At 40.0% G+C, this 25,680-nt stretch overlaps 1 protein-coding gene across 1 annotated transcript; it reads right to left on the bottom strand.

Annotated features, from left to right (window-relative positions):
• Positions 1–1,406: 1,406 nt before the first annotated feature.
• TRAPPC11 (trafficking protein particle complex subunit 11) lies at positions 1,407–25,566 on the bottom strand. Its single transcript, XM_066316870.1, has 29 exons — positions 25,199–25,566; positions 23,132–23,301; positions 22,653–22,723; positions 21,679–21,793; positions 19,244–19,343; positions 18,444–18,517; positions 18,123–18,219; positions 17,189–17,322; positions 16,713–16,860; positions 16,164–16,257; positions 15,733–15,812; positions 15,562–15,640; positions 15,426–15,480; positions 14,217–14,362; positions 13,146–13,207; positions 12,911–13,043; positions 12,190–12,320; positions 11,531–11,686; positions 10,852–11,039; positions 10,502–10,650; positions 8,931–9,052; positions 8,168–8,287; positions 7,743–7,808; positions 7,486–7,642; positions 5,778–5,886; positions 5,438–5,529; positions 4,446–4,579; positions 3,896–4,063; positions 1,407–2,374 (listed from the first exon to the last, which is right to left on the bottom strand). Exons 1-29 carry the CDS (start codon positions 25,403–25,405, stop codon positions 2,330–2,332), a joined length of 3,402 nt encoding a protein of 1,133 aa, XP_066172967.1. The 5' UTR covers positions 25,406–25,566; the 3' UTR covers positions 1,407–2,329.
• Positions 25,567–25,680: the final 114 nt, after the last annotated feature.

Here is a 25,680-nt window from a genome sequence, read left to right as displayed (position 1 = left end):
AAGCATTGAAGGAAGAACAGAAAAGAACTTTCTCCACTCCAGACTTTGCTGTAGGCCAGATCAGAGATGATGGGAAACGTTCTTCCCCTCCCAAGCATGGAGATGGGACAAGTTCTGCCCCTCTCATGCACCAAGTAGCATAAAAGGGGGAGGGAACAACATTGCTAGGGCTAGGTCTCCAGCTCAGTAGCAGTTTGAACATGTTCATCTCAATCTTTTTCCCCTGAAAGCTATTTTTAAACTAGTCTATAAGTAGCTTCTCTTTTCTTTGATACTTAACTAGTTCCAATTAAAATAGACTACATTTATATAGTATACATTGAAGTGTGAATGGCGCTCATCAAAATACAGTAAGTAATAAAAAAAATTGCACTTACACTGAAATATATGTGAATATATCTCCTTAAGACTTCCAAAGGGATTTGGGTTATGAATCACAAACATTCCCCTCAGCATTAGAATCTTATGAGTCATAAAGATAGTCATCATCAATCACTTCTCGAGCATTTTTAACAAGGTGGTTCCTGCTTGCTGCATGTTTTCATTCACATCAGTCATTTACATAGCATAAAAGGTGTGCCTAGCACTTCAGAGACAATTAACACAAAAATATTTGCTTTGTAGTGTTTACACCTATAGTAATATCATACGAAACAAGAAAAGATTCCCCTTGTGAATGAAAGAGCAGGAATTGCAACTATGGCAAATAGCAAGCCTTTTCCATGGTGTGGGATATGCCTGCATTTCTCTATTATTCTTACTAATCACTAATTTACGTAGGAATGTATTTATACAATTCCCTTAAGACTTCAACATTATTGTAGCCATTAAAGTATTTTATGCCATCCCCTTTCTCAAAGGGATAAAACCCACTGTTAGACTGTTTTAGGAGCGGGGGAAGGAACCCAATTCTCCACCAAACACTACTTGCATCAACATGTCTTTTAAGAAGTAGTAACAGAGGTGCCAGCATTGCTGCAACCTAAGTGGCTACTTAGGCAAAGAAAAAAAAAATCTGGAAAAGAAACACATTTTCCACTCTTAAAAAAAAAAAAAAAGAAAAAAAGGAGAGAAAGATAAAATACCTATTCCATGACTGCCACTTAGTTCAGTACATTTAAGCAAAGAATAAGGAAAGTTTAATTTGTTCTTCCCAGCACAGTTTGTCAGTCATTTTCTTATCCCCATCTATACATTGGAAAAACTCTCATAATACAACTACCTCTGCACTCCATGGAAAAACCGTATATCCTCACACATATTTTTTCAGGACTCCACTCATGCTCTCCAAGTATCACAGCTGTTATTTTGGACTTCAGTGCCATAGAAGGATGCATCAGTCCACAAGTGAGATCAGAGTTACAAAAAAACTGTGAAGGCAATGCAGTTAGGGACAGTTTCAGAAGTAGTCTGTCACAAGCAGTTTATTAGAAGTTCACTTTGACAATAAATAAGGTATTCCCCAAGCAACCAAAATTTAATTATTTAGAAAGTTAAACAATGCAAATTTTCACAATGCAATTTTTAATATATACATATTTTACTGTACTTTACACACCAGTTCATCCAGAGCTGTACAACAGTAGGATGTCTATTTTTTAAATTCACACAGCAGGGGACTACCAAGACATGTCTTTAACCTGGAAACTGTGTGTGTAAAAGCAATCCCAAACCACACCAGCTCCAGGTTGGAGAGTCCAACTGGTATGACTGAAACTCTGCTCCTTAGACTAGCTTCTGAACTCAAAATCAGATGTATGGCTTACCCAGGAGAAATAGTGCCTTTTGAGAGTTATGTTTTAAAGGACTAGTAAGCTGCTCAATTGCAACAGTACGACGTAACCATTGTAATTTACAGTGCTACTGCACAACCTGCTCTGTCTTCAACACAAAGTGGCACAGGACAAGCTTCTGTAAAAAAATGATAATTTCCAATGTTGTAAATCTCTAATAGTAAATACAAACTTTGCACTTAAACTGTTAACTTTAGATGTGAAAACATCTTTCAGGTTTGGTCAAATGAATTAGCATTTCCTCATTTAAATACTCAAGACATTTAACATCCCTAAATAATACTTTTCAGAGTTTGACATTCAAAATTAACTTCAAAAAGATGCTTCCATTAAATAAAGCACCAAGATTTCCCCACGTGTTTATTCCTTAAAGAAAGTCTATGAAACACTAGGTTTTCTTTAAACATTAGTTCTGCTAAGAGTTGTAATTCCAAAACAAAATTTAATTCTTATGGTTTGATCAAAGCCATGTTTCCAAAGTGAGCTTTACATATTCTGTGCAACATCCCATTTCTTTAAGTGCAGAGGTCTCAAAGTTATGCAGCTGCAATCGAGTTGTCATCTGCTTGACGACCCTGAGGCTTTAAGAAAACAGAGACAGAGAATTAAAAAAAAAAAAAAAAAAAAAAAAAAAAAAAAAAAAAAAAAAAAAAAACCACAAAGAGAAACAAAACAAGCCACCCAAACAAACTTCCCTCAAAAAACCCAAACCCAGCCATAAACCCCACACCTGGACAGAAAAGATAGACTACTAGGAAACTAACACTGCAGTACACTGTGTTGTCAATGTAGCTCTTGTGCCCAAGTGCAGCATTAAGCTTATTCTACTTCTAAAGATTTCCAATAGTGGCACAAGTGGAGGACATACAACTGAAATTTCAGTTTGGCCCCAAGAGTACTTGGCAGAGGCCTCAGCTCCTCAACTGCCCTGTTAAATACCTTCTCCACACACATCTGCACAGCTCAGCACAAGGCCTGGCTGATCAGAGCTCTGAGCATTTACTGCAGTATAGAAAGCTGATCAATGTGCAAAACAGGAGTGAGACTGACAGTTTCTTGAAGGAATTCTAAGCAATATCACTCAAGATAGAAGAGAGCAGGGAAGAAGTTTTAAAGAAGAAAAGGCACCCTTACAGTAAGGTTTTCTGAGGTTCTGACAACTCCAAAGCAAAAGTAAAGAAATCTGAAGCTTGAGAATCCACAGGAATTTTATGAACACTATGCTTTTGAGAAGAAAATGCCTCTCTTATTTTCTTAGGAGGACACCCTGACCACCAGTCTTGAAGAGGCAGTGACTGCCAGCATACTCAAAAAGTAAGTTCTGCCTATCTCTTTTGGTTAAAACAAAACTGAAATAACACCAGGCCTGTTTCCTAGAAACATGATTACAGATGTCTGAACGAGTCCATCTCAAATCATATAAACAAGTCTTTGGGCTCCTTGCTTGTTAAGAGTGTGAACCAAAAGTGAACAAAATATTCTGGAGACAGCAGCAGTGGAATGAGAAAGCACTGTTTTGGGCAAATTAATTTAAATTATTCTTAAGAAATAAAAAGATCTGTTTTTCACGGCATGATTGGACAGTCTTCCACCAGAAGTTATATCACTTATGAAAAAAAATCTAGACTGATTCACTGACAGAATGTGTTTTTAGAAGTTATTTAGGTAGGTGTGGGATGCTACAATGTCTCTGAACCTAGTCATGTGGGTTGCTCAAACACTCTTTTCAGAAGTGCTATGAATTATGGTACTAAAAGTATTTGATTCTTTAGCTCACTCTTATGCTCAAAATAGAGGCAATTTAAAAACTCATTTTATAGCGTGAGATGTGGAACAGAACAACAGGACATGACAAGCACATACAGTTTATTCATCTAGTGGTAACCAAATACATACTGCACCGAACCAGATTTCCTAGAGATTTTGCCTGACACCACCAATGCACAAAACAACATTTTTCAAAGCAAGTAACCCTGTTACAAGCTGGATATTTTAGTCTGCTTACAGACACTCAGCTTTGGCCACAGCTGGGGTGGCTGCCTCTAGAATGTGAGCAGCCCCAAGGGGAGCCTTTGAACACAAGTGACTCCTCACAGCCTCACCTTTACAAAAATGTGTGTTGGTATGAAACGTCTGAGCAGCTGATTGGTGAAGTTTGGGAATCGCATCAGGTTAACGTGCAGAGAAGGTAACTGCTGATAGCCAGCCATCAGAGGATAGAAGTTGTACAACATCTCCTGCTGGGTGCCAGGAAGGATTCTCAGTCGGATCTTAAAGGAAAGAAGAAAAGAAAGCCACAAGCATAGGTAAGTTCTGTGTCCAAATGCTCTGTTTACTTTCTATTTATCAACTGGTTACTTTCTGAAGCTGGAAAGAATGCAACTAGTTTCCAATTCTAGTTAAACTATTGCTTCTATACTGGAAAACCATGTTACCCATAAATGATATGGCAAACAGCTGCTAGACAGGCTTCCATCTGGCCCTTTTTAAAATGGAGTCTGCATTCATATATTCTTGCAGACAGAATTTATCATACTTTAAACATCTAAAAAACAATGAGTTTGTCCTCTCTGTACATCAGTGTAAGTCAAATCAATGTATTCCTCACTACCAGATACACCAGCAGGATCAGTGGATGTGACAATTCTGTACCTGTTTAAGGCCAGAGAACATGAAGGCATCACTGGGCTCCACGGACACCTCCACATCCTGGACTAAATTGGTCTTATTTTGCAGGTGATACCTCACAGGTAAGGACTCTCGGACTCGACCAAATGATGGCAGATCTTTGGAAAGAAAATAAGAAATCTGAAATACAAAACACATCTTCAAGTTCCACTCAAAAATAAAGTCTATTGCAAAAAGCAGTGAAAATTTAAGAAAAAAAAGGTGCAAGAACCAGGCATCTAAAGCACTTCTGAGAAGTTTTTTTTAGGAACAGATTAAACAATAAAAGACAGTTTCATTACAGTTTTTCAGTACCATGTTTCAATCTAGTTACAAACTTCCCAGCTGCTAACACTGCCCAGAAATACTAACTAGGAAGTCACTTCCATTGTTGCTGACTATTTTCAGCTTACCAAAATCTCATCAGATACTATCAGGAAGCTCCTTAAAAGTGTAACAGGATAGAGGGATAGTGGAAAAAATTTCAGTACAAATGAAACCAAGCAGAGGAAAGCAATTAAATTATGTGTGTTTGGTGGGCATTTCAAGCCCTCTATTCTCGTGCAGGTGACGTGCTAGAAGAGAAACATTTCATGTGCCAACAAGTATCTCCAGCTCTCCAGTCTGTTTCTTCCTGGGATGCACCCAGAATGTGGGTGGATGGAACAACTGTTGCCATAGGCATCTAGAGAAACCTACTGGGAAGGCAGGATCAGCAGAGGTAACTACATTCTCTGTGCTGCCACATGACATAGGTCAAGTATTATGTCAGCTCCACTGACAGCTTTTAGGAGAAAACACTTGTGTAACTACCTTCCTCCTCTTCCCTTCAAGTGGGGAAAGAGGCAGTTTCTTTCTCTAGCTCCATAATATTCAGCACCACTTTTCTGTATTTTGCTACAGTAAATTGAAGCTCTGGATGTTGTAAAGTCTTAAAAATTCTAATTGGGATGTGTATGTTGCCAAATGGATATTACCTGCATTAACATGGAGGGGAATGCTCTCTACAATCACATGTGGTAGAGTGATGACTGTGTTAACAACAGGTACGCTTTCCACAGGTGAACTTCTGCAGGAAAAAGTCAAATACAGACCATGGTGAATATTATGCTACATAAAGGATCAAGTAAGCATACAAACTAAGTACTAAATAGTAGGTTCAAAGTCTAGACAGTGCTTGGTACAGGAAAATACAAAACTTTTGTTTGTTTTTGCACTCCTCCCCACTCTCAAAAAAACCAAAACCCAACAACTCGCTATCATTCCTAAAAACAAATCAGCTTATTTCCTCCCTTATCAAGGCCAGAAGATGCTTACCTCCTCCAGGAAATTACATAACATCCAGTTGCCACTCCACTAGCATTAGTAACTGGAGGACATCGAAGGCAAAAGCACTCACTGGCACTCTCACCTGTCTGTAAAACAACTATCAGCAAGATTTTGTTTAAAATCAAAGCATAGTAACAGCCTAAGCCACCAAGTCTAGAAATGCAATATGTCACAAACACAAGCATTCAGGCAGAAAGGCCTTTGAAGTGCTTTGCAAAGTATACCTACATAATGTATAAATCCAATAGATTGGGAAGTATTCCAATACATGAAAGGATAACATACACAAATATATGTCACTTTACCTTCTGAATAGCATTATAATATCCTAAATGTACACACAGAATGAATCATTGCAAATTTAGAGTTCATAAACACACACAAAAAGCAGAACAATGCCAATTCAAATTCTGCACTTCTACAGCAGATTGCAAGACATCAGCATAAGATGCTTCTGATGCTCGAAAATTAAAATGAACATGGACACATCCCCTCTCACTCTCAGACTGATGAGAGCTGAGGAAGAGAAGGAATACAAGAAAAATCTACTGCCTTTCAGTGAAACTGAGTTCTCACTTTTTCCTTCTTTTTTCTCCACTCAAATCCAACTAAAATTCCAAACTAAAAAAAACCAGTGTCTTTTCATGTAGAGAGTTATTTCAAAAAAGCACTAAGAAAATATGGTTTAGTCTTTCAAAATTTATCATGAATATTTAAAAAAGCCCCATGAACCAAAAGGCAGACAACCAAATGGTTGATACCTACAGGGTTCATATGTCCTGGCACTTAGCTCTTTAGAAGCATCAAGCAGAAGCCATGAAGCACAAGGTGACAGAGCTGAAGATAAAATATCACAGTTTGAAGACTAAAGGATCTGGGAAATAATTGCTTTTTACCAAGCAACCCTTGAATCAACAGAACAAGTAGAGCCTTGCAAGTCCTTGATTACATGAGTGGACAGCTTCCCCACAGTCAGGCAACCACCCAGAATACCTCATTGGATCCAAAGTTTTGACAGAACACTTAATTCACATGTCTGATGCCACAAATGCAAAGACAGCGTTTTGCTGGAAGATTTTGGATCAGCTCTACTTTTAAGTACTCCACTTACTTAACCTTAAAGCTAACACACTGCGGTTTTAATGGCTGAGATCTTCAAGACAACTTTTGATATGTAAGTAATAAGTTACTAAACTGTGGTAGTATTAAAAAAAATAGATGGTTACAGCCGGTTGTTCTTTATAACCTACCCTTTCTAGCTTCACATTTTGCAATTCTGTGACTGCAATCATGGACATGGATCACTGGCCTTTGGATACTGCTTCTATCACATGGTAAAGTGCTTGCATTCCAGAAATGGCCCAGAAACACTGGAAATATTGAGTATCTTTTCATATGGATACATAAGAAGTTGCATTTCAGAAGTACTTCAGGTATTTTCCCCTCATGTCTATTACACTTAGAATTTTGTTTACCATCCATCATCCAAGTCCATTTAGTTGACCTAGTGAAGCAGAACTACACTTGAAAGAATTACATTTTACAAGTTGTATTCTGGTAAGGAACTAGAGTACTAAACAGCTTTCTTCTACTTGCAGTTCAATAAGCAAACACTATCTAAAGTGTCCCCTTTTATGACTCCCAAATTATGCAAAAAGCATCCTCCTGAGAGAGAACATCCTCTACGAAAACTTACCATTCTCCACATAAGATTCCAGTTGATCTACCGGGGTCATGGAAGCTGACAGCTGTAACTGGCTTGTTACAATAGTGAGAGGCCAAGGAGAGGCACTCAGGATGTCTGTCATCAGTAAAAAGGGTATATCTGCAAATACTCTGTCCAAGTGCTCCAGCTGTCAAGACACACACAAGCACTGACTTATTTCTAACTAAACAGGGTGTGACTCCAAAGTGCTGTGATTCCAAAACATGAACAACTTTTGAAACACATACCTTTGTGGAGACAAATTTGACAGCAACATCAAAAGGAAATACTGTGTCTATGGTTACAGTTTCATCCTTTAGAGGCAACGACAGGGATGGGAAGAAGAGAGGAAAAAAATTATATTCAGCTTAAGGCCTGGCTATTGCTGTCAAAGATTATTAATGTAAAGTTACTTTTATCATTATTTTAACCAAGTCCTCCCCAAGGAAGAGCATATCTTTAAAGATATTTACAAATAAATACAGAAAACTTTTCTTCTGCTAATAATTATGGAACTGCTCATGCTAAAAAGGGCTACCATACTGCTGATTTGGCAATCATTCTACCTCCTGGAAAGGGTTCTAAGATACTAAAAATTACAGCTTTTAGAATATTTCTTGTATTTCACAAATTTATCTGTATAAAATGCAAATGGTGCATCTTTAAAACCTACCCGGTGACATCTGCAGAGGATTTCTTTGCCCTCAACAACAGTGTTGATTAAGTAAGAAATGTAAAACAGAAACATTCTTGTACCAACTGTTCCACAACGGATGTATATTGGTTTTTCCAGCTGCAAAATAAAGAAGACTGTATGAGCTATTTCTAAACATTAATTAGGCCTAGAGCAGTCCAGAAGTTGCTAATCATCTGACTTGGTCTGACAGTAGAATGGGTGTTATTTTGACCATAATCTATGTCCCACAATGCACAATCTGGGTCGTGCAGCAAATAATTTTAACCAGAGCAGCACAACTCAAGCTGCATCACTGGATTTGTTTGTTCCAGATGCTTGCCTGTTACTTAACAATACAAAAAAAAACCCCATAACTGTGTGATGTATGACATAACCAACTCCTAGCTTACTAGTCACAACTTCAGTTTAGTGCACATTTGATCCTCTACCATCTTGAATCACACTTGCTATTATCTACTGTCCATTGAGCAGTGGCATTCCATTAGAAGTTGAAATTAGCCTCCTTATTTCATTTCTCCCAGCTGAATTATCAAACCCAGAACATACCTTATTCTTCAATTTAGTCCCAAAGGTGATCTCACTAAAGGAATACTAAACTACATGTATCCAGTAGGCAAAATATGCCATAAGCAGTTAATTTATTGGTTCTGATATCAGAAAGTAAACTGAAGTCTGTCTAAGAGTGTTTTATTAGTTGGTCCCTATTTTACTGAGTGCGATATAGAAGTTAAGCCTTGACCTTTTCCCCTGGTTGCAAGTCTCCTACAGGAATATCAGGAAGCAGTGCAGGAAAAGAATCATCACATGCATCTGTTCCATGAAGAGTCACCTGAGTTTTCTGAGTCAGGTTGGCATCTTGCCCTAGGATTAAAAACAGTGTTCATATCCACACAGGCTTGCATCACTAAGCATAAAAACTAAAAAAAAAAAAAAAAAAAAAAAAAAAGCAATGCATGAGGAATTAACACAGTTTGTTTTGTCAAGAGAATCTTTCAAAAGTACCAGCAGAAGACAGATTTGACAACACCTCAAAATCGTTGAAGCATTTGCACCCTTGCAAGTTTATTGTTTCATTGTTTAGGGCAGGAAAAAAAAAATCAGAAATCACATCTAGATGTTCCCTACCATCTATGAAACACAACAGGACTATATGATCCAAGCTTTTTCTTGGTACCCTATAATGAAGTAGAAAGGAAGTTTCACTCTTCTGTGATTTTGTTTTCAAGAACATGGTTTAATGATTTCATGTATTTTTAAAACTTTTCTTTCAAGTCACTGTTGAAAATACATAAAAAGAAATGCCTAGATGTTAAATGATACCACTCTTCCATCAGAGCTTCACTAGAATAATGGAATTACTGCAATTACATGCAATAATTTTCAAAGCAAAACAAGCCAAAGAGTAACAACTGTGGAAAATACATCACCTTCCCTATAAATGAAATGTCAGATTTCAATTGTTCTTTTAATGCAATCAGGAAACCCACATTGACCTTGCATATCCCATGTTAAAGAAATTAGATCGAGGAAGGAAAAAGAAAACCCAAACTAAGAGAAACAAAGACCATCTATTAAACACTGCTTCAGGAGCCAAACCCAAAACAATCAATCAAACAAGTTTCAAGAATACTCCATTGACTTTAATGAACCATACAACTCTGTAATTGCTACAAATAGGAATACTGAGCATAACATTTGGGCTTCACACACTGAAAACTGTCAGAAATATCTACATACAGACAGCTAAGGCTTAGATATACAATATTTACATTTTTTCCTTTGCTCTCTAAGAAATACTGCTTCAGTGCTCCATTGCTCTCCAGATTTCAAGTGGTTTAAAAACCAAACCACACTGTCCAGGGCAGGAAAAGCAAAAAAAAAACCGAGTGGGCGTGACAGAAAACCCACAAAGTCTATACTTAGAAAAGACTTATCTAGTACTGTCAAGTCCTTTCAGCTCAGCAAAAAGAGGATCTCCATTTGGGGAAAAGAAAAATTTAGTTACAAGCAAATTGAATAAGAAGTTAGAAGGGAATACAAAAGCATTCATGTTTTCTTTCAAACTTGCAAAGCTTTGTATTCTGAAAACACCTATGTAGGCACCACAAACAAGTAGTGGTTAAAATAATCATAACTGAATGAGTCTGTCGGCTGTTGTTCTTACCACTGGTATTTCATCATTCCCAATTTTCACTTTGGTTGGGCTTTTAATTACTGCAAGAAAACAGTTTACTATATTTCTCTGCATTGCATCCACAAAAAGGAGCCAATTATGAGACCACTAGATTAATGGAAAATAACCCCAAATACCTGGCTTTAAACCTGCTGTAAGCTTGACATCTTTGGCCACTGTCTCCTCATGTGACTGGACTGTTACAATCACACAATACATTTCATTAGTCAGGGCAGGAGGCTCATGACGGAGCTGCACAGAAATGTTCGGCACTCGAGAAATGATCCTTTAAGAGAAAAGACTCAGTTATTGTATCTTTCTTAACTTGCTTTTAAGCCTAGTGTAAAGCAGGCTAAAACACCCTATTGTTTAAGAAAGTTTCCACAACTGGTGGCCTATTAAATTAAGAGATGTGAGAACTCCTGAAAAACAACATGATGGGAACAACTCAGTAAAAAAAGACTAGTTTGGAAGCCCAGGTACTCACATGGTGCTTGCCTGAATGGTCAAAGTGTCCCAGTGCACTTCATTGTCTGGAAGCTTAGGTCTTCGCTTGAAGGACCGTGCTGCCTGCAAGGCTTCCTGAGATGAGGAAGCATCTCCCCCTCCTCCTCGCCAGTTCAGGATCACACAGCGGCCAGATTCACTTCCCAGGATCAAATCCACAGAAGTGATCTGATAGACACAAATTTAAACACCTATTGGTGAGTTTTCCCACCGCCTATTGTAGAAATACAGCTTTCCAACATACACAGACATCATAAATAAATGTACCATCAAAAAGCTTCTGACAGCTTGGAAACTGAGGACTGTATCACCCCAGGATTTCAATTAATGAAACAGCAGTGGAAGAAGTAACCATGTGCAGCTGCAAACAGTGTAATGAGGTTGCAATTTCCTACCCTCCCACAGTACTATACCACCACTCACTTTTTAAGTACTGCACATATTAAAAAAAAAAAAAGTTAAAAATCTTGAAACAATTTTTAATTTTTGTGGGTTTGTTTTGTCATTGCCAATAGTTTCACTCACTTTTGATACTCAGTTTCAAGAATTCAGACATCCAGAACTGCAATGGCTTTTTAACTGGTGCCAGATTAGGGGCACATTGTAGTTTGAGGTCATTGTATGTAACAGTAAGAAGGGTATAAAACAAATGGACAAACCTCAATCTTCTTTCCTACATCTTCAGTTTTTGCAACAAATTTGAAAGAGAACTTTCTTGTTTTGCCAGGCACTAAGCACATTGTTCCTTGTGATGACTGTTCTAGAATATCACTTTTCTGATAGGCTTCTTCTACAACACAGTATTGGTTGTAGTCCTACAAAGGAGGAGTGGGAAAAAAAGTTGATACCTTCAGACTGAAGAAATCTTTAGAGAGTCATGGCAATACAGCAAATATTAAGGCTCTGTGTTACTGGATAAAATCGTATGGGTTTTTCCTACTTTTCACAGTATCAAAGTTAGACTAGCAAGTAATTACACTGCAATTCTTTGACACAAGACATCCATTATATTAATATAACTTCATGAATCAGAAGAAATAAGACATCAAAATGATCCTTCTAAAACTTTAGCAAGCTTCATAAGAAAACCCAGATATGACAGATGAAACTAATTAAACCTCAGAGTCTTATTCCAGTATCAATATTCTTGTCAAAAGCAATAGATAATGCATTAAAAACCCAAACATCTTTCAGCTTAAGTTTTAAGATAATTTTTGGAAAAAACTATTTTTTTTTAATGTTTAAAACCAGTAAAATGTTTTTCCATTCTTATTACCAGTTTTGATCACTAGGTCAGAAAGAGTTAGAACAGAGGTACCTGATTATTGAAACTGATGCAGAGCTTAGAAAACCTGATAGGATGAGGACAATCAGCTCTCAAGTATACATCAAACTGCACAGGAACATCAACATGAAAACTAGGAGCAAGAAATTTTGCTTTGCACTGTACTGGAATTAAAAAAGAAAACAAAATGAAAAACCAAAAAGAAACAAGAAGTAGGTGTTAAACAAACTCTAACATTAAGTTCCAGAAGCACACTCCTGAAATGATTGTGACAAGAATTGTTCTGTGTATACTCTTACAACTCTGTTTTGCAAGTGGACAAATTTGGCTACTAACACTGTCACAGAAAGCCACTTTTCAGCACTTGGCCAAAACCTTTGCACAGGAGAGGAGATGCAGATGTCCAGCAGAAAACAGATACTCCTGTACACTTATGCCCCTTTTCAATGGCAAGTATTACTATGAACACATTCTGCCCTCATTCCTGAGTCCTACTTCAAAGCACACCAGAATATCAGAAGTCTTGCAAAAAGCAGGGAATTCTTTAGTAATCCTTATGGGAATAAGAGATCACTGACTTCTCTCATTATTTCTTAATAAATAATTTCTCATTGATTTAGACAACGAATAGAGCAAGACTAGAACACTGTTGTTAGTTTTAAAACATCCTTTATATTTTCATCCTAATTAGTCATTTTCAAGGTATAATTACATCCAGCTTTATGATCTGGTGTAAATTTGCCTTTTTACTTACCAAATGGTATAAAATCTTGGACTTCTATTGTAAAAATATTACTGCCTGCCAAGGAAACACGGTCAGCCCACAATTTCTGCGATGCTTTCACAGCAGCAGTGTCACAATCAGGTTCAGGATCGGGGCTTTCATTCTGTACGCAGTCAAAGGATTACAAAGAACAATAAAAGAAGGTTGCCAGACACTGACCACTCTTAGGATTATTAAAAAGGGTAATAGGAGTTCTGTCACTTACCATCAGAACTTTTATGAGATTTTTTTCTATTCGAGATTTCTGATCATCTTTAAGAGTAGATGCTAATCAAGAGAACAAAACAAAGATTACAAGACAGAAGTGAGGGTCTCTACTTTTCTTCTTTTAACTTAACAGTAAATCTTTCCCTCAGATGCATCTTTCAAATAACACATTCCAGAGGAAAAAAAAATCTAACATCCATCTACCAGTAACAAAGGACATTTGCATTTTAAATGTTCCCTCTTACTTTCACTGGAACCAAGTAAAATATTTTTTGATTAGACAAGCATTTTTTAATTTATTGGAGCAAAGTCTCAGAAGAACAATGCTTATATCTCCTTTTTGTTTATGTTTAAAAACAGAAGAAAGCATGGACAAGTCTGGAATATGCAAAGAGGCCAGCTCAGATAACAGCAGAAAAAAACAACAACAAAAGCTGACAGGAAGATACAAGAACTACCTAAAATAAGCATTCTTTTCTTGAAGAAAGGTGGTTTTGCACTGTTTTCTATTCTTCAGTACAAAGCAGAGTAGCCTGGCTACCTCTAAGGAGAGGCAAACCCATTTTTGCCACACTTGCACTAATAGTAGTATTAGCAATTTAGGGCCCAAAAGGCATTACACAGCCCAGAGTGCTTGCATTGCTACTATGGAGCCACCCTGTGACACATCCCACACACATATTTCAGCAGCAGAGTTCTATTAAAGAGTCTGGGAGAAGTGTATTTGGGATATTAAAGTCCAGAAAAATTGCGTTATCTTTCTTCCTAGGAAAAATGTTTCTCTCTTTTAGCTATAGTTCTTTCTCATCCCAAAGCTCCGGAAATTCTTGTTACATTATTTGAACAGTGTCAAATGAAACTCTGTGTCTCAGATATCCTGACACAGTCTATTTGAATTCAATTAATGTTATAATACAAGAGAAAGACAACTCAACTCCCAGTGTAGCACAGAAGGTAGTAAAAATCCAGCACAAGTACACAGTTATTTTGTAGTCAAATAATGTGAAGTACTGTAAGCACTGTGTCTGACAATTATGTGCCATATTTCAAAATATTCTTAAAAGATTACCTCTGCCCAGTAGCTCTAAAGAGTATGTTATGTAATCTTTTAGCTGGGCCATCAGGTATGAACATTTGAGAGCTGTTGTCAATATGGAAGTGAGGAGGGTCCACCATCCTTCACTGCGATATTCACACATAACATAATCCAAGAGCCTGCAACACAGCAAAGTTGAGAGGAAGCAAGTTATTCTCACCAATATTTTTAGAAGCTTGCATTTATTTGGTATCATTAATACAAAATCCATCTTCACTACTACAAATGCTAGATTAAACTCTACTGTTTATACGAGGCAATGACTTATGAAACCATGATAAAGAATCATTTATTCTCTGAATTTTCTATTTCGAGTTAGGAAAATTTTCACACAAGAACAACAATAAAACTCACTGTCTTCACATAAAGAATTAGCAAAACAGCAACTGGACCGAAGTGCCTTAGTCCAATATTGCATTAAAAATATGCCTTACTATTGAATATGCAGTAAGTATTTAGAAAAACAAACCAGACCCCCACAATGAAGTCCCCTTCCAAAATGAAGAAATTTAATGTTCTTTAAGCCAATAGGTTTCTTTTCTCTACTATTTCCTATCCCCTTCCTATCTCCCTTCAAGGATTTCAAAGGTCCACAACATGTGCATCAATTTTTATCAGGCATAACCACGCACCTTGATGTGTTCCTAATACTGATCACTGTTTGCTGCTACTAGCAAAGCAGAGCAGTGATTTTTTTAAACTCTTCTCAACTACTTAAGAATTTCTGCCTACTCCAAAAAAAAAATCTACTTAACATAAACAAAAAATGCTTGTTAATAGAACAATCAGGCTTGACACAAATTGACCTGCTTATCCAAGCCTATCTTCTCTTCCATGTAAAGTCCACTTAGCTACTAACAGATAAATATCTCTCTCCTATTTCAAACAAGAGAGACAGACAGACAGCACTCAATCAGTGAGCTAGAAATAGATAATATTTGCCCGATACGGCAAATTCCCACAACAGCTCAGAGCAGGAAGTTTTTATGCTCTAATAACTGACACATCTGTTTTGCTTTCTTTAATATAAGTGGGGTTTGTAGACTCAATAGCTTGTGCTTGCATCACAGCTAGATACAAGGAACATCTCACACAAGCTTCCAACATTATTCCATAGCAATAAGACATGGGGTCTTAGTGAGAAGACAACACGTAAAAGAAGCAATCACGAATGATACTCACTTCAAAGCTTTGGCATAATCTTTAGCATAGTAATATTCTTCTCCCATTTGAACCACTGAAAAAAAACATTCCAGATCACTACTGAAAGCCTGTGCAAAATTTAATTTAAAAAATGCATCTGATTATCTATACTCACTCAAATGACTTTTCATTCGTGGACATTTGTATTTCTTGAACTGTGCGACAGCATTACTCAACAGAGTGATTATTAGCTCCTAGCAGATAAAACCATTACTGACATCATTATATATGCAAAGATTGGGGCCATGTTAGAAAAACAGAATTTTTTTTAAAGAATAAAACTTACCGAGTGAAGAACATTTTTCTCTTTTAACTGTAGGGATAAAATCCCCATCTTCTCCTTTTCAGGATCAGAAAGATCAAAGCCTGTGTAAGACAATGAAAAAAAATCCATGAACCTGGAATTCTGTCCAGATCCAAAGGGAGCAATTTATACTGTGAGCAATATACAATGCAAGCTTCAATTCAAACACACTCACACATTCTTTTACCTCACAGGCAGCTAGATCTCCTTAGAAGGAAAATACTAGAACACAACTATCTTTCCCCTGTTTTAAAGAATCTACCCAAAATCAGCAAATTACAGTAAAACCACCTAGTCCTTATACTGCATCTTTTAGCATTTAAAATGTGTATGTTAAGGCAAATTAGCCCTTTTCTAATCTGATCTCAAATAAGGATTCAAGCTTGTATTTCTGTAGCAGTAGAGAAACATACTCAATATTCCTTGCCGCCACGGTCTTTGCCCATAGAAGTCAAGCACTCCAGTTTGTGTTTCCAGGGGATCCGGATTGGGATATGTCACAGAGGACTGTAAATTCAAACACAGTAATTAAAAGGGTTCCTGTTTCATTTTCTGACAGGCAAGTGTTAGAAAAATACTAAAACAATAACCCCCCCACAACCTAGAGCTAATGTCCTTGTTTCTCTGCTTCCTGTAAGTCACCAGATACAGTGCATATATAAATATACTGGAAAAACAAAGTGAGTTTTCATGTATCCAGAGATGTAAAAGTGTATTTAAAAAAAATAATTAAAAATATGTCAGAATTATTTGTAAATAAACACTAATGCATTTGTTCCGGGGCAAATACATACATAATGAATACATATAATGTTAACAAGCATCACAAAGGCACATATCCTTTCCACATATCCTATGGATTTCATTTACCCATATTACAGATTGTTCTACTTCTATTTAAGGCCACATTAGGGAATTCACTATCTGGATAATTACAAAGCATTTTTCCCCTCCCAACTTACATCATGGTTACAAAGCATACTTGCTAGTTGTTTCCTTTCCTGTGCATAGTAGGCTGCCTGCTGGTAATAGAAACCTGGATTCTGAGTTTGAATTGCTGTCAATCCCAGCTTAATTGCTTCATCAAATAAGTCACCAAAAGCCTGAAACCTGTTAATAAAAACATTCATGACCAAGATTATGTACAGAACAGCAATATGAACAATATGAACTGAAAGGTATCCTACAAATAAAAGTTCTGGTTACTCTGGTTACTAGCTGATAATTCTCTCAACATTTGCATTTAAGTTCTATGGGTGCATTTATTCATACTCTTTCATTCAAAGAGAAGAGTAGTCAATGACTGATGCAAAACAGAACAACAGTGTATTTTATGTTCTTACGTATCTCTTAGAGAACTAAGAATTTGTACCTTGTCTAGACAAGTAACCTTTTGAAGTTCACTGCTTATCTAAAACACTACTAAGCTAAAACATACTGTTTAGACATCCAGGCAGCATGCTCAAAAGCCAGTTCTGCACTTCCTATTTTTTTCTTGCATAGGTCAATATGCTTCCTGAACTGTGCAATAGCATCCAGTGGAGTATTATGTTGAAAACAGAGGCGACAGATCTAGGAAAAGATAAAAATAAGATGAAAAACCACTGTTAGGCTGCTAAGGATTAGCACTCAACCCCACCATTCCCTCAACTAATTTTACACATTTCTGAAGGGCAAAAATTGCATAAAAAACAAAGGAAGAAAAGTAGATGTAGACCATAATATACTACACCTGAAACCATGCGATTCTTCATTTCATCTAATACTATTTATCAGCCCCTTTTTGCCCAAGACATCACTGGAAGAGTGCATAACTCACTGCCAAATATAACAGGGAACTTCAGAGCCTCTAGAACTTTGAAGCCTGCAGTCTGCAAATGGAATTCGATGGAATACAACTCCAAGATTCTTGTAAACAGTGGGATAGTTTCACCTTACCTAAATGCTCTCAAAATACCACAGAAGTATGGAGTGGTTCTTAGAGAGTTACTTTGTTCCCTCTAACAAGGAGTTACTGAACTATATTGGCCTAAGCTTTGCAAGAAGACAAAAACATTCAAGGAACAAGCAGCCCTGGTGTTCATTCTCCTGGCACAGAATGAGAGTTAGAGTCTAGTCTTTCAGAAGACTGCATCTCAAATGAACTCAAATCCTTCAAGATAACCCCAGACTTTAGCTGAGGATCTTTCTGTTGTGTGGAATTCAGAAGTCTCTGCAAATCTGAGCATAATTGGTGTTCCAATTATAACACTTTCTAATCCATCTCTGTGAAAGCAATATAAAACTGAACTCTACAACCTTTCCCCATTAAAAGAAAAAAATGATACACCCTTAAGTAACAGTTGTCAAAGACTAGAAGGTAGAGTTGTTACCTTGTAATTTATAAATCCTGCCATGGTCTTGATTTCCAGCATGTTTGTTTCATGAGCCCTCAATTCATGCACAAGATTATATGCAGTTCTGTAATTCCTAAGCAGGAATAATTAGAGTTAAAATCACACAGGATAATAAAGTTCCAGAACAAGACTACCAACAGTGAAAAACAGTCTTCCAAGCAGAGCATTCTTCCCAGTGAAGAGCTTGCCCCTTACGTAAATGTTTAAATAATTTTGCATTCAGAAAAATACTTGTCCCAGTTTATGGCTTAGCAGATATTTGGGGTAGAAAGTGTAGGGGAAAAGAACGAGTCTTACTTGAGAGCATTCTGTGTATCCTGTTTCAGCTCACTGAAGAAGGCTATTTTGAACTGGTGTCTAACAAACAAAAGCTGCAAAACACAACCAGTGTACAGAGTTCACTAACACTCAAACATGCCTTGCTGCCTACAAAGAGATACAGGTGGCAACTTCAGAGGTTCACATAATACAGCACTTGACTTGAAAAACTGACCTTGCAACTGTTTCCTAACAGTTCTGTCTGTCACCATGACACAGGAGTTCAATAGATTTAATCTATTCAAAGTCTGTTACCCTGGCACAAGGGACAGGCTTTGGAACACCCCAAAATCTCTTTGCCAACAGAGCTGATTGTGGTTCAGAGCTCACCACTTGGGCTCCAGCTTCCAAGCGACTGAAGCTGGCAATCACAACAGAACACAATGTGACTGAGTGGATTTGAAAAGCAGAAGTTAAAAAACTAAATCAAGTGCAACTCTGAGTACAAAATATCTAAGGGAAGCACATCTCACAACTTAAGATAATACACTCAAATAGGTTAAACCATATAGACAAATGAAAAATTTTTCTTTTTTAATCTGAGAACTTGATTTTGCCCTGCAGCTCTTCTAAGGAAGATGTGAAAAAAAAAAGTAAGAACAAAACCAATCAAAATAAAAGTTTAAATTGCAGAAAATAGAACCAGATTTGCTTCCTGTACTAAGAGAAGACATCTCAAATTGGAAGGGGGAATAAAAACATTTAAGCAACAAATCCTTATTTTCATGTTTTAACATGTAATATAACTGCACAGTATTTCAAAAATAGGGTAACATTACCTGATGAGTGGTTTTGTTCAAGAACTCCTTATGAGATTTAACTCTTCTTATTTCTGTGTAATAGTAAGTCTGGGCATGCTCATAGAAAGCATTTTCCAACCTGCAACAAAGTTGCTCGTAAGTTTCACAAAGTTTCTCCCACGTACAAAGAAAGTCTGAAGTTCTTCAAAATAAGTTACTTTTAATCATGTTTATTTTAGTGTTGGCCAAGGACCTTGTGGTATTACTGAACTCCTCTTTAAGTCACCACGCAGGTAAGAGTCTGCAGACAAAAACCTTTCTCAAAAGGGGTAGTAATAAGTAGAACAAGGAAGTTTGAGAACTTTATATATTAACTTCTCATACAACAAACTCTAGCATTTAAGATAAATGAAAAGCTCAGGATAAGCTGTTGAGATTTTGCAAGGCAATAGAAAGCTGAGAGATGCCCCTAAGTCAAAAACCCTGCTGAGATTTCACAGAATATGTCTGAGCAGCATCTTATTTGCTCGACTGCAGGGGAAGGACTGGGAAGGAAAAAATAGCAGCAAATAAAATTATGAGAGCACAGACTAGGTTTCATCATTCTGTCCCAACATCAACAGCTACCTCGGTTGCAGAGGTAAAGTGGAGCTTGTCTGCAAGAGAAATAGCCCAAGACAACCCACAGGGGGAGAGGACAAAGAGGACAAGAACACCAAATGCAATATATGACTGAGAGGGCTCTAAGGAGCATATGTCATATAACCAAGCTGTAAGGAGTAAAATCAGCTATAACAAGATCAGAATCCAGGAGAGGAGAACATGCAACAGCACTGGCACATGCAGGAAATAAAGGCTGAGGTACCAGTTCTGTTATCATCATCTCAAATTAGCACTGAAAAAAGAAAAAGAAAATCTAGAAGTAATGGTTACTTTATTTTGATCAATTCCAGTGGCAGTTTATAAGCAGCACAGATACAATAACAGCACTAATTTATGTTGAGAATTACATATTCTCAACAATTGAGAGGACGAGGGAAGAGTTAGCCTCAGACTATGACCCCTCCACTCCCTGAGAATATATGGAAAAATTAAAACTAATTATTAGTAAAAGTAATTATAGTAAAATAGGCCTTAGTTTGAGCCCTTCTTTATAGATCTACACAGAAATGTCTACCTTTCTTCAATCTGCTTTTGAAAGGCCTTCCTAAACTATTTGAAGTTGTAGCCCATGTAAATACCAAAACAGAAGGCAAAGGAAACGTATAAAATGACAAAGACATAATATTTGCAACCAGATGGATTTAGCGTAAAGAGCAGGAGAGAACTAAATGGCCAGGAAGTGGGAGAACCAAGAGCCTACTAAGAGTTAAACCTAAAAACATATTTGTATGGAAAATCATTTAGAGCCAGCAGGGGCAAAACCACTGCAGAAGTAGAAAAGCCCACTTTACCTCTGCCTGGGAACATCTTGGGATATCTAATAATATTTCTTCAAAGGCAACAACTCTTACTGTCATTACTCAACCTCACAGAGAAATCAAATTGTGCAGAATTCATCAGAATAACCTGAAGAATTCCAGCAAGCAGGTAAAACATTCACTGCTGATCTACAATAAGTATGCCACATAGCATTCATCTCAACCTATGACGTCTCAAATTCTCTGTTAGAATCATGGAACTGTTTAGGTTGGAAAAGACCTTTAAGATCATCAAATGCAACAGTCAACCTGTTACCAACCACCACTAAGCCCATCCTACTGCCCCTAAGCACAGTATCTACATGTCTTTTTAATACCCCTTGAATGGTGAATCAACCTTTCCTAGGTAGCCTGTTCCAATGCTTGATAAGACCTTTGGTGAAGAAATTTTTCCTAATATCCAATCTAAATCTCTTCTGATGCAACTTGTGCCATTTCTTCTTGTCCTATGGCCTGAAGGGAAGCCCTGGGGAAGAGACCAACCTGCACTTCCCTGCAGCCTCCTTTCAGGGAGCTGTAGAGAGCAATAAGGTCCTCCCCAAGCTCCTTTTCTCCAGACTAAAGACCCCTAGCTCCCTCAGCTGCTCCTCATACGGCTTTTGCTCCAGACCCTTCACCAGTTCTGTTCCCCTTCCCTGGACACACCAGCACCTCAATGTCTTCCTTGCACTGAGGGGCCCATAACTGGACACAGCACTGCAAGGATTTCCATGCACTACCTCCACTGAGGCAGCAGAATGAAGGCCCTCACTAGCACACCAATGGTCCAACACTGGCATGCTGACCCTAGGCTTATTTCTCATGAAACTGCCTTTAACCCTTTCTCACTTTAAGCCTAGTTTAAAGGCCCTTCAGCATGCTCTCCTAACTCTTGTGTACAGATTCATCTTTCCCCCTGAGACAAGTGTAGTGTACCTGCTGCCAGCAGGCCTGGTGCCATGTAAGCCAAGCCATGGTCAGCAAACAGAGCAAGACAGGTTTACAGTCACTCACCTTATAATATAGCCAACAAGATGATCAGTGTGTGGAAGGACAAAGAGTGATTTTCCAGAAAGGTCACAAGCATTACATAAAGCTGCAGCCCTCTCTGATGCAATAACATCTTCCCCTAGTGAAGTCAAGGAAAGCACAAGTAAGTGGTATGTAGTGCTACAATGTCAAACCAGTTCCAAAAGCTTAAAGGTCAGGTTATGAAATTAGGTAGACCAAAAGGTCTAAACAGCATTGAAAAACCTAATAAAGATAAAACCAAGAGAACATTCATTCTTACTTCTTTCAGAGTATTATGTGCTTCATCCAGAACACATTGCAGAAACTTTCTACGAGCTTTTAGCAAAAAAATTACGAGTATGATGTAAGTTTTTTCATCTCTCACAGAATTAAATATCCCATGTCTTCAGAAATACAATAACATCCAGGAAAGATAAACACATATAGCAGACAGAGCAAAAACCAAAAAATGGTTTACCAGACACTAGAAAGCATGCAGTACTCTACAGAAGTATAAAGTTAAAGTGTATCACATTTCACAGTTCCACATGGCTCCAAAATTTTATTGATTAAAAGCAAGTTAAGACAAAAGACCTCTATAGGTACCAAATACCCTTCCTCTAAGTTCCCAATGCTTTTGCTGGTTTTCCTGGTCTCAAGCAATGTTTAAAATGCAACTTGCTTACAAAAAGGGAGGCCAGATGCATCACCATATAAACAATCTCTGATACTGTGTATCAAAAAGTGCACTTAGACTAAAGAGGGAGAAGTCAGGGATAAAAGTATCAAATGTTTAGGGTCAATGGTCCTGAATGCTCTTTCCACCCTTACACCTTCCTGCAGTTACAGTGCATTTAATGAATGTAGGTGACATGCAATGAAGAACCACAGATAATGTGGCAAACCAAAGTCAGCTTAGTCGACTGGGCCTTCTGAAAAATGAGAACTTCACAGCTGTACATAGAGTTTTCAAGTACCTGGAGGCAATGGTGTTTTTTTCTGAATCAAAACCACAGCAACTTTGGTATTTCTTCCCTGCAAACTTTGCCTAAAATAAAGACAACATAGCACAGTGTCAAGGTTTCACCTCTTACTTCTGAATAACCAGAGCAAAATAAGATTTCAGTCTAGATGGAAGCACTGGAAGAATGTTACAAAGGTGAAAAAGTCAAACACAATATGCTCTATCATTCAGAGAATGCTGTTTTCCTTCTTTTGGGACAGAAAATTGTGCTGAGTTCAGCAAGTAAAATTTCAGGGGCTATTATTACTTAAGTAACTTCTACAAATAAACCATTACAGAAGTTCTTTACTGTGAGCTGCATATTAAAAAGCAAAGTTCGAGTTTCCCTTAATTTCTGTTAAAAAAAAATTATGTTACAGAATACAAACAGATTCTGCAATTCACACTTATATTAGCATACAGTAAATTATGAACCAAGTGAAAAAAATCTACCTGACAATTTCAACTCGAGTAGCACATTCCAGCTGTTTTTCCTTCCACTGTGGCTCATCCCAGTCTAGTTCATAGAATACCACGACAAGTGCTGGAACCAAGTTCAGGTGTTTGTTCATCCACCCAGTCTTCAAGATTCCTTTTGGAATATACCACTCATAGGATGTCCTCTGAAAATATTGAGGATATTGAAGCAAGCTACAAAACCCATTTACAAACATTTATAGCAGGAGAAAGGGCATAGACTCAACAATCCTGTCACTTAATATCTTTGTCATCTTTCCTTTAACACTATTCCCCTCAAGCCTTTGCTTCCTATTGAGCCATATCCCTCAACAGCTCAGGCATCAAGGCCTGCTGTCTGAGATATTAGCAGAAAAGACCAAAAGATTCCAGGAAGACTGGAGAAGAGGATCAAGTTCAGGAGCATGTCTCATACGCTGCCATGAAATACTAGGCTCAATCGAAAACAGTGGTCTCAAAACAGTCACAGCAGTTTAGATTCTCTGTCTTTGCCAGCATCATGGAAATATGTCGTTTTCCAATAGTTAAACTCATTGACACTGCTTCTTAACTTGCTATTGCGAATCAGGGAGAACAGTAGAGATATTCCTTCTGCTGTGTTTCATTCAGTTAAAGTAAAACGTTTTGTTAAAAGAAGCTTTATAAGTGACGTTGAGTTTTTTTTCCAGAATACGTAAGTATCTGGTTTCTCCAAAGTTAAATTTTGGGTTTCATTAAAGCTCAAATTTACAAGGTACCTTAATGCTATGTAGAAGAGTAGCAAGTGCTTTAAAAAGTAAACCATACGGGCTTTCTCTGCTTCTGCTCACGAGCTAAGGTGCCACTAGGTTTCCTACGCACCCACAGCGCTCCATCACACCGCCCTCGGCTTCCCCCTCGCCCTCACAATTCCCCCGATTTGAGGCTCCCACACTTCCCCTCCAGCCCCGGGGGAAGAGGCGGCCGAGGGCGGCAGAGCGCGGACCGCAGCCCGGGCAGAGCGGAGCACAGCTCTCCCCGCACGGAGACACCGAGTCCCGCAGCCCGGGCAGAGCGGAGCACAGCTCTCCCCGCACGGAGACACCGAGTCCCGCAGCCCGGGCAGAGCGAGCACAGCCCTCCCCGCACGGAGACACCGAGTCCCGCAGCCCGGGCAGAGCGGAGCACAGCCCTCCCCGCACGGAGACACCGAGGCCCGCAGCCCGGGCAGAGCGAGCACAGCCCTCCCCGCACGGAGACACCGAGTCCCGCAGCCCGGGCAGAGCGGAGCACAGCCCTCCCCGCACGGAGACACCGAGTCCCGCAGCCCGGGCAGAGCCGAGCACAGCTCTCCCCGCACGGAGACACCGAGGCCCGCAGCCCGGGCAGAGCCGAGCACAGCCCTCCCCGCACGGAGACACCGAGTCCCGCAGCCCGGGCAGAGCGAGCACAGCCCTCCCCGCACGGAGACACCGAGTCCCGCAGCCCGGGCAGAGCGAGCACAGCTCTCCCCGCACGGAGACACCGAGTCCCGCAGCCCGGGCAGAGCGAGCACAGCTCTCCCCGCACGGAGACACCGAGTCCCGCAGCCCGGGCAGAGCGAGCACAGCCCTCCCCGCACGGAGACACCGAGTCCCGCAGCCCGGGCAGAGCGGAGCACAGCCCTCCCCGCACGGAGACACCGAGGCCCGCAGCCCGGGCAGAGCGAGCACAGCTCTCCCCGCACGGAGACACCGAGTCCCGCAGCCCGGGCAGAGCGGAGCACAGCCCTCCCCGCACGGAGACACCGAGGCCCGCAGCCCGGGCAGAGCGAGCACAGCTCTCCCCGCACGGAGACACCGAGTCCCGCAGCCCGGGCAGAGCGGAGCACAGCTCTCCCCGCACGGAGACACCGAGGCCCGCAGCCCGGGCAGAGCGGAGCACAGCCCTCCCCGCACGGAGACACCGAGTCCCGCAGCCCGGGCAGAGCGGAGCACAGCCCTCCCCGCACGGAGACACCGAGGCCCGCAGCCCGGCCCGTGCTGCTGGGAGCGGCCTGGGGCCCCGCCAGGACGGGGCACGGCCGGGCCCGGCGCCGCTCGCTACCTTCGTCCGGCACTTGGGGTACTCGTGGTCGCCGGGCAGCACTTTGAAAGAGATGGGGACGCGGTCGGCTCTGCGGTTGGCGCAGAAGGCGTCCCACACGGCGCGGTGCACGGCGTTGTACACCACGTCCAGGCCGGTGAGCGTGACGAACGCCATGGGCCGGCAGCACAGCTCCACCGGGAAGTCCCAGTGAGTCGGAGGGCTCATCCTGCGCCCGGGACGGCGGCCTGCGAGGCCGCAGGACAACGGCGGGAGGGCGGCCCAGGCCGGCCACAAGAGCGCCCCGCTGTCCCGGGCCCGTGCTGCCCGTAGCGCCGCTCACTGCGGCGGGCTGGAGCCGGGGAGCGCCGGGAAGCGCCAGCTGGGAGCGGCCGCGGGTCACGGAAGGCGGCGCGGGCGGGCCGCCGCCTCAGGAAGCGAGCGCCGGGCGGCGTCGGAAGGGCAACGGCAGCGGCCAATCCGCGCCTCCGCTGCGCCCCTCG

Source organism: Sylvia atricapilla, chromosome 4, assembly GCF_009819655.1.
Source record: "Sylvia atricapilla isolate bSylAtr1 chromosome 4, bSylAtr1.pri, whole genome shotgun sequence".
Taxonomy (NCBI): Eukaryota; Metazoa; Chordata; class Aves; order Passeriformes; family Sylviidae; genus Sylvia; species Sylvia atricapilla.
This window is presented reverse-complemented; position numbering and strand designations above follow the sequence as displayed.